This window comes from Semicossyphus pulcher, unplaced genomic scaffold (assembly GCF_022749685.1).
Source record: "Semicossyphus pulcher isolate SPU_LCO1_2020_fin unplaced genomic scaffold, fSemPul1.0.p SCAF_5, whole genome shotgun sequence".
In the NCBI taxonomy this organism is placed as follows: Eukaryota; Metazoa; Chordata; class Actinopteri; order Labriformes; family Labridae; genus Semicossyphus; species Semicossyphus pulcher.
This window is the reverse complement of record NW_027211726.1, coordinates 10333783-10342673: the sequence shown is the minus strand read 5'-3', so window position 1 is coordinate 10342673 and position 8891 is coordinate 10333783. Positions and strand designations below refer to the sequence as shown.

The 8891-nt window shown below is 43.0% G+C and overlaps 1 protein-coding gene across 1 annotated transcript; it reads right to left on the bottom strand.

The window, feature by feature from the left end:
• Positions 1–320: 320 nt before the first annotated feature.
• LOC138609001 (UPF0500 protein C1orf216 homolog) lies at positions 321–3312 on the bottom strand. The gene is made up of 2 exons (XM_069681606.1): positions 3205–3312; positions 321–1890 (listed from the first exon to the last, which is right to left on the bottom strand). Exons 1-2 carry the CDS (start codon positions 3207–3209, stop codon positions 789–791), a joined length of 1107 nt encoding a protein of 368 aa, XP_069537707.1. The 5' UTR covers positions 3210–3312; the 3' UTR covers positions 321–788.
• Between the last annotated feature and the right edge of the window lie 5579 nt (positions 3313–8891).

Below are 8891 nucleotides of genomic sequence, written 5' to 3'. Positions count from 1 at the left end.
CCAACTTTGTTCATCTGACAAAGAGGCAATTGTTAGCTGAAAGGTCATTCGCCTGAGGGCTCGAGTACAGCAGTAAGTACAGCTCCCGAAGATAAAAACTGGCCTTTTTTAGTCATATCTGCTCTGAAGGGGCTTTGATAATCCTGCTCCTTGAAATCAACATTCTGGTCTGAACTGAAATGAAGCCTCCAGGGCTCTAAAAGTAGTTTTATCAACCAACTCATTGGACTTCCCCTCAGATTAATCTATTTATAATTTTATTAGAAAACCTTACATTTCATAAGATAAGATTTTAAGAAACAAACAAACACAAAAAATGCTCAGATACAAGATAACTTTATTATTCTTTGTAGTGTTATAATCTCTCTATATACAGCATTATCAGCATATAAATAATCTCTGATGTATAATCATCATATTTTTCAATGCTTTTTTGGTACAGTAGGTTTTCTCTACACACAGACACAGAATACACGCACAGAATATCTTTAATTTAAACATATTTATCGCACAAGAAAGTGTTCATCGTCTCCAGACTACATCCGAAGTCACACGTTTTGAAGTTAAGTCCAGTGTTAAGTTGACAGAAGATGAGTCGGATACATTTATTGATGCTCTGAGTGGGACAACGGGAAAGAACATTACAATCAGCAACAGGAGTGTGAAGCTTAAAATTGTCAGACAAAAAGATGGGTACTATCTTTTTTCAGGAAAAATGGAAGCAAACAGAACAAAAATACTGTTTTCAACTACTTCCTGTTTCAGTCCCTCCTCTTCCTCTTTCCGTTTTATGATTGGCTGACGGCAGCAGCGGGGGTAGCGTTGGCGATGGCAGCAGCAGCGCCCATGCGCAGCAGTTCCTTCCTGTGCGTGAGGATGACGTCAAAGCTGGACTGCAGGCGGTTCTGCTGCTCCTGGATGCGACCCTGCAAGGTGCGGACCCAGCGGATCAGCGCCAGGCGGCGGTACATGGTCAGCTGCACCTGGTGCTTCTCCATCTCCTGGGCCTTGAAGTGCTCGCGATCTCTCAGCGTCCACACCGCATCCATCAGCTCGGGCAGATCACAGTCCGAGTCTGAAGAGCGATTGTCGTCGTCTTCCTGCTCTTCTGTGCCTTCCTCCAGAAGATTCGCCAGGTTGCTTGCTGTCAGAGACTTGCGCTTGATGCTTCTAGGTCTTCCGGATGGTTCTCTGTTGCTGTTTCTGGTCGAGTTGATTTCATGGTGGTTTGATTTTGGTTCTCCAACACCAATGCGGTCCCAGCCTCCCATGAGCATCCCTTCACCCGCGCTGTCCATGTTCAGGGAGGACACACTGCCGCCGGACCGGATGCTGAACTCAGACTCAGAGTCGCTGTCGCCCCATTCGTCTCTGTCCTCCAGCCTCGCCACGTCTTCCTCTTCCTTGCCTTTCCTCCTCTGCTGCTCCCGTTTCTCTCTCTGCTTCTCCTCGTTGTGGCACATCATCACCCTCCTCACCTCTTCCTCCATCCTTCCTTCCTCTGCCCCATCAGGGGGCACTCGGCCATACCCGTCTTCCCCGCTCTCGATTTCAGGCAGGGGCTCCAGCGGGCTCCAGCAGGGCAAGCGAGAGCGTGGGGACAGAACGCTAGAGTTGTGGTGATACCCGGAGGACGGGGAGGAGTTCGGAGGGTCGCGACCAAGCGGGCCCAAATTGCGAGGACGCACCTGGTTTCGGTTCTCGTCTCCTCCCGAGTTGCCTGTAAAGCCCTGGTCATCTTCGCCCGGCAGGAAGTTGAAGTTGCCGTCTTTGTCGCCCTTCCTGTTTCTCAGCGAGGAGGAGGAGCCATTGTTGGAGCCTCCTTTGCCTCCGTAGGCCGAGTTCAGAGGTTGGTCCTGATGAAGCATCACTGACCTCGACTGAGACTCACTAAAAGGACAAGAGACAGAAGATTAGAGCACTTAAAGAACCAAACCATACCTTACTCCAAATAATGTAAATACAGTACTTGTAAACTGTGTAAAATAAGCTACCAATTTCACACAGTTTTCTTCTTTGATTTTCAGACAAAACAAAGATTGTTGTTTCAACGCTGCTCGACAGAAGACTTCCAAGAAGCTCAAGAGTTCTCAAAACAAGCCAAGCTTTCGACTACATTATTACCCATCAATTAAAGCAATTTGATGGCAATTTTCCAGTCACTGCAAGTTGATTTTGTGCACATACATGAGTTAAAACCTGCAGCTCAATAGAAGATAGAAAGAAATCATCAGCAGCCTAAATAAACGATTTTGTGTTCTGGAAAATGAGCAGGAAAATAATGTAAAGTAAATGCAAATTGTTGGCTTAAAGATCAGGATTAAAAACAACACAATACAAGAACAATCAAACATAAATGGATGAGATGAAGCGGAGGAAAAGAGGAAAATTAAATCTACTTCAGCCACCCACCCAACCCCGAACAAACACACACGCACACACACACCAAACTCCTTGTTTATAGTGTCTAGAACTACAGGCTGGTCCCCACACTCCATTTCTATTAGCATCAAATATTTACATGTCTCCTCAGAATGGAAATTTCTCTAATCCTGACTTCAGGCTGCTGTCAATCAATTCCCCCTCTCCTATCCTCTCCTCTTTCCTCCCCTTTGCACGCGCGTTCACGTGGTGCTGAAGGACAGCGACTGTAGCTTTGACGGGAGCGCGCATAGAGCAGGCACACACCGATGCCTGACTATCACGAGGCGAGAACACAGATTTATCGTGAAAAATCGACATTTTGTTATCGCTCCAAAGCAAAAATTTCAAACCAAAAATAATCCAATGTGCCTTAGTACAATGCTTAGTTAGTTTAGGAGTAGATTTGCAGTAGCATTTACCCACATTTTTACCCACGAAAAACGTGAGCACGCGATGAAAAAATGAGAAAAATAATAGCAAAACAGTCCTGCTGTTGAGTGGATGCCTCGTAGCTGTGCAAAAAGATGTCTGTCTTGGCAAAGACGACGACAGGAAACTGAAAAAATGCGACCAATGGCGTTCAGTGGCTGCATATTTACCGCTTTGATGAATATATGGTAAAAAAAATACACAAAACACGACCGTCTGACGTCCTAATTCATCTTTGACGAACCATTATGGTCAAAAATGACTCGACGCTCCCTGTTACTTTGATAAAATCAAGAAAAAATGAGAAAAATAGGAATATGTCATGTACGTTAGGCGTTATGTAACGCTCACCCCATATCAGTGCTGTCTCTTCTCTAGCCCTCCTCAGTAAAAACAACCTCAGTCTCTTCCTTTCATCGCTTATTTGCCGGTTGTGCAAGTCAAATGAATGACACGGAACCGCGTGAAAGCATTTACAAGATGTTCTGGAATGTTCTTACCTTTCTGCTGGTTTTCTGTTAGCTGGAGAAGCTGGACGCTGCGCCCTCCCAATTTTTTTCCCCTCCTCCGACCCTCCTATGTGATGTTTATCTTCCTCTTCCTCTCTCCTCCTCCTCCTCCTCCCGTCCTGTCTCTGCCGCTGTGGTTCTGGGGAGAAAAAAATAACACAGGACGGACTGGCCTGACTAACAGCTTCCTAAACTGGGCTGGGACCGCAGGGAGGAGGAAACTGTGGAGAATGGACACAAACAATCATTTTCCTGCGATGTAGGTTTGAATGTACAGCAACAGGCGTGTATATATTTAGCTATCACAAGCCTAACAGCCACATGACCACACGGTCTAAACCCTTAATGACAAGGTTTAACTGTTATCCTGGGTTGTATTTAGTCCATCCAGCCCTTTGGCTACAATAATGACTCACAATGCCTCCATACTGTGTTATAACAATAACCTCCCAATCAGCTAAAACCAGGTGAAATGTGATTCAGATACTGTTCTGACCGGGCCGATATTTTACTATATTATTATATTATTTCTGTGTTAAACACTTTGAATGGCTCTATGTGTGAATGGTGCTTTATAAATAAACTTGCCTTGAAAAAAACTAAATATAAATGTACTTTAAACTATTTTGTATTCATAAGCAGCAAGCAAACATTTAATTAATGGCTTCTAAAACACCCTAAAGTAGGCTAGTTGTAGGCAGCTAGTTGGGCATTTTAAGTGTGCTTATCTGACTATACAGCAGCCCTACAGAGGAGTTATAAAAACATGAATACAGACTTAAATCTTCTTAGAAGTACATTATAGCAGCCTGTGTAAAATACCAATTATTGGATGTTTTTATACTGTTTACAAATGCTAAAAAAGTGGGTATGTATAGGTAACATATGGCCTTTGCTTTACAGGCACTTTATTGGCTTTGTATGATTGAACTACATGTTAAAATGTTAGTTAAGGGCTGTTAGCACATATTTAGCACTTTTTAAAAACATATTTAAAAGGTAAGGTAACACTTTCAGATACATTTTAGAACAAAAGCTTGAAATAAAAATGTGTGTGTATTAGCCACCACCTCTAACTCTTCCTGCTGGCATCTATAAGTGGAGGCTGGTGGATAAAGAAACTATGAATGACGATATAGTAAAATAAGGTTGTAATAATATAAAGTTTAAGGGCTCTGACTCTTTCCTTTTCTGCACCGTCACCCCTCTCCTGTCTGTGCTTTTATCCTCATGACTGTGCTAACAAATTATTTTCTTTTGCACAGAAAACATTTTTAAATTAGATCTGCTCCCTTTAAGAAAAAAACACTCTGAAATATTGTAAAGTTGAAAAGTTTAACTGCCAGGTCAAATTGTTCCTCTTTAGTGTTTAGTGTACATCATGTTGGTACAAAGACATGTTAAACTCAGATTTAAAGTGAGTTAAGAAAAAAGCTGCACATACATCATTCTGCACAATAAAGCTCTAACTCTCACATAAAGTAAGAAGCAATAAGGAAGGCACATTTCTGAGTAGAGTAGACGACTAGCTGTATTTTCAAATGGCCTGTGATGACTTTAAAACTTTAAATTGATGAATTCCGTTTGCAAGTTTCAGCTTTTTTTTGTTGTTTGATTGTTGTTTTATATCTAATGTTATATTTAGATATTTCCACCCCAATGAGAGATGTCTGTGTTCGATTACAAGGTGTTTTCTTTGGCTTTTTATAAAATGTGGTTTTTCAACATTATATAATAAAAATTTCGTAACAGCAGAAACAGTGAGAGGCTTTCAAACTTCAGTGAACTTGTGACTTCAAAGAGGAATCAAACTCACTTAATAATCTGTTGGTTATACGCCATGGATGTTTTCGTATTTTCCAGGTTCTTCTTTTGGAATTTGTCAAGCAAGGTCATACCTGTCCTCTTGATGGCTATCAAACGGCATTCTGGGAAATGGAGGAGGTGACACAGTGAATTTGAAGTTAAATCAGACAACACTTTATTGATGTGCTTTGTCAGGGGATGGGTTTTCAAAAGTCTTATTACAACATCACAAGATATCTACAATTACAGATGGCATCAAAACTGCTACCCACAATGCAACAGTGACAGGCAACGTCATATTTTTAGTCCTCGCAAAGATTCAGGATTTGTTGCAGTGTGATATCTCTCCAAACTGGTGACTGGCTGCTTTTGTGATCATCAATCCTTAGATCTAAGGGCACGGCAGTTGAATGTGTGTGTGTGTGTGTGTGTGTATTCTGGAGGTGTGTGTGTGGTAGCCTTTAGAGAGGCTACATCAGACAGACTTAACAAGTGTTCACCGTCTCTCTCCTCCCTTGCTCTCATCCCCCTGACATGTCGTCGCTGGCGGCAGATAAAAAAAAAAAACCTCTCGTCCTCCCTCCCTTCTTCTTCTCCTTTTTCTCCACGCACACACACACACTTCTATGCCTACTCCCCCCCCCCCCTCCTTTTCTCCTTCAACAACATCCCCATTCAAGTGCATCAGCTCCAGGCGTCCTTCCTCCCTCCCCTCCCCTCCTTTTCCTCCCCATCGTTCACTAGTAGCCTAAGCACATAAAAAATACATCAAACACAGCCGTCCGCCCAAGGCCTCGTCACACGCAAAATCATCTCTCCCTCCATCTCTCTCTCTCTGGAAAAAAAAAAGACCCAAGTTACAAAAGACAACTACAGAGGACACTGATAGAGGCAGAGATAGACTGCACCGGGGTCGTCTGTGAGGCCTCCTAAAGAGGGGAGGGAGGGAGACGGATTATTGTAATGTTAACACTCACCCTCTCCGTACGATAAAAAAGGAGCATGACTTACCTTGCGCATAATAAGACCTTGTTTGAATTGTACACAGCCTGCAGCAGCGTGACCCACTTCCCTTCAGTTCAGCTCCACATCTGCTCCAACCACCAGTCTCTGCTGTGACAGCGGCCGAGGGCGGGCGGGCGGCCAGCAGCACCCTTGGGCCCTGGATGTCAGATCCATGGAGCTGAGATTCACGCAGACTGTAACAGAGAAAACCCTGCTGGACCTCCCAAAAAAATTAGTCAAGACGTGCTAAATTGAACCACTAATCCAGCACGGGCGGGGGCTTCTTCGCACACTAATTCCACACTTTTATTTAAAGGCATAAATGTGAGCAGACATACAGACATGACACACAAGCTTGCACACTCCCTTGGGTGCTACAGCTCATGTTTCTCTTCAATTATTCCACCCTATGCCCTCTCGCTCTCTCCTCTTCCTCACAATCTGAATAAAACCAGATCCGTGTCTGTCCTCTAGATATTTAGAAGCCGGGGCCTCCGTGCCAAAACATGTAACCTTCCTCCTCTTTCAAGTGTGGAGAGAATTGGGAGTTCAGGGGGGGGCTTTAGTGCGCTGACCTCGTAAATTTCCTCTCGGGGGGTTTAAATAAAGTTGTGAAATTCAGTTTGTGGTGCAGAGAAGAAGAAGAGGGAATAAAGAGCGGATTTATGCCAAAGCTGAATTACTCTCCAACTTGCAAAGATATTATTCCTATTAAATTCCAATTAGAATTGATTTCTTGACCCTGAAAACAGACCCTCAGGACGCAGAGTCAAGTCTTTCTCTCCTTTAATTGCATTGTAATGGCTCAAAGATAATGATAGATTCACTATCATATTATTTCTTTGCCCAAAGCCTCTTTGCGCTTAAAAATTCCTTCAAAAAAATGTTTTGAAAATTTGGACAAAATTCTTGGACAAAGGTGTAACCATAATGACTGCTTTAACACCAGGATTAAGCCGGCCCGCCTGCAGGTAAAGCAGCTCTCGATGTGAGGCCCCCTGCATGGGGTTCATTCCAGACCCTCCTGGCGTTGGCCCCTAATGATGTGTAATGGGGCCTCCTGCGCCCGCTCCTAACCCCGGGACCTCCTCCTAATCACCGCGGCTACTAATGAGATGGAGAGACATGAAAGGGCTCGTTAGAAGACCCTTCATTTAACGCCGGCCTATTATTAGCCACTTAGCAAATCATTAGTCTCTAAACTGCAATTATGGAGGAAAAAGTGAAATGAAGAGTCACAGGAGCCCACAAGTGAGGAGGTTTACAGCAGGTGGAGACATGTTGACTTTAGTTTGGTAGAATCATTTGGTTTCAAGCTTCCCTTTTCTGTCTAACCTCAATGTTTCCCCACTTACAACCAATTCAACTGTTTCCTGGGCGTTAGCATCGTCTCAAGTTGTCTTTTTTAAAGGGTTTTCTGTGAGCTTTGGTGTGTGCTGTCCTTTGGTAAGTGTAGGAGAGACTCACCTTTTTCCATTTTAAAGTCAAGTGGTGGCATTACATCTCTGCAACATTCAGTGACTGTCACACTTTGTTATACAATGATCAAATTAAAAGGACTTTTTTTTACATCAGAAACTTTTCAAACACACTTTCAAGAGCAAAAAAAACCTTGATGAGTTATATGAGAAAAGTTCACTTTTGTGTATTCAAGGCACCTAAACCAAACATTTCCAGGCTCTCAAAGCCTTCATCATCACATCAAATTTGTTGCTATAACTCGAATGTAGGTAACGTTGCACCACTATTTTACAAGACATAGTGCATAGGAGAGGAATGAGCCCATCAAAAAATCTGAGCAAACTCCCGCACCTTCACCGACACCTGATTAAAGTATCTTTGCAATTAAACAGTGTGCGGGAGTTTGCTTGAATTTTATACATTTAATGAAAAAACTAAAGTTTGTGCAGTGGGTTAGCGCTGTTGTCTCACAGCTAGAAGGTTCCCCTTTCAAACCCGGGTTCGAATGAAGTGGGCCTTTCTGTGTGGAGTTTGCATGTTCTCCCCGTGCATGCGTCGGTTCCCTCGGGGTACCTCCTGCTCCCTCCCACAGTCCAAAGACATGCTTGTTAGGGTCACTGGTGACTCTAAAATTGCCCAATGACAGCCGGCGTAGGCTCCAGCCCTCCTAGTGATCAGGATAAGGGGTATAGATAATGGACGGAATGATGTTTAATAAAAAGAACTTGAATATTGTCCCCAGGTTTACACCAGACGCATGCCAGTGGCCATAACTTCAAATAGCTCCCCTCGCCATCTTGGTGGGACATAACGGGACAAATAAATGATAGGATTAATTCAGTTCAAAGCATATCCTAATCCTGAAACATTACGGTTAAAAATAATTACCCAAACTTTGTACATAGATTTGCAGCCCTGCCAGCAGCTCTGTATCGTTGCACTGACACAGTGGTGTTTGGATCTGAATGCTAATTCCTAGTTGTGTGTGTTAGCATGCTAACATTAAGCTAATAAGCACATAAAGTATGGATGAGTCTGACGTGATGTTATTTTATCGGTGTTTACTTATAAAGAAAAGTATTGGATAAATTATTAGACCTGTTGCACACACCTGGCCACCTCCGACAAAAGGCAAACAGAGCTTAATGTCTTAAAATACACTTTTATTTACAATGTAGAACAAATACATTTAAATCGCCATATAAGAAATCCCTAACCATTAAAAACAAAGTTAATCCTATTTACAAGATAAAACAT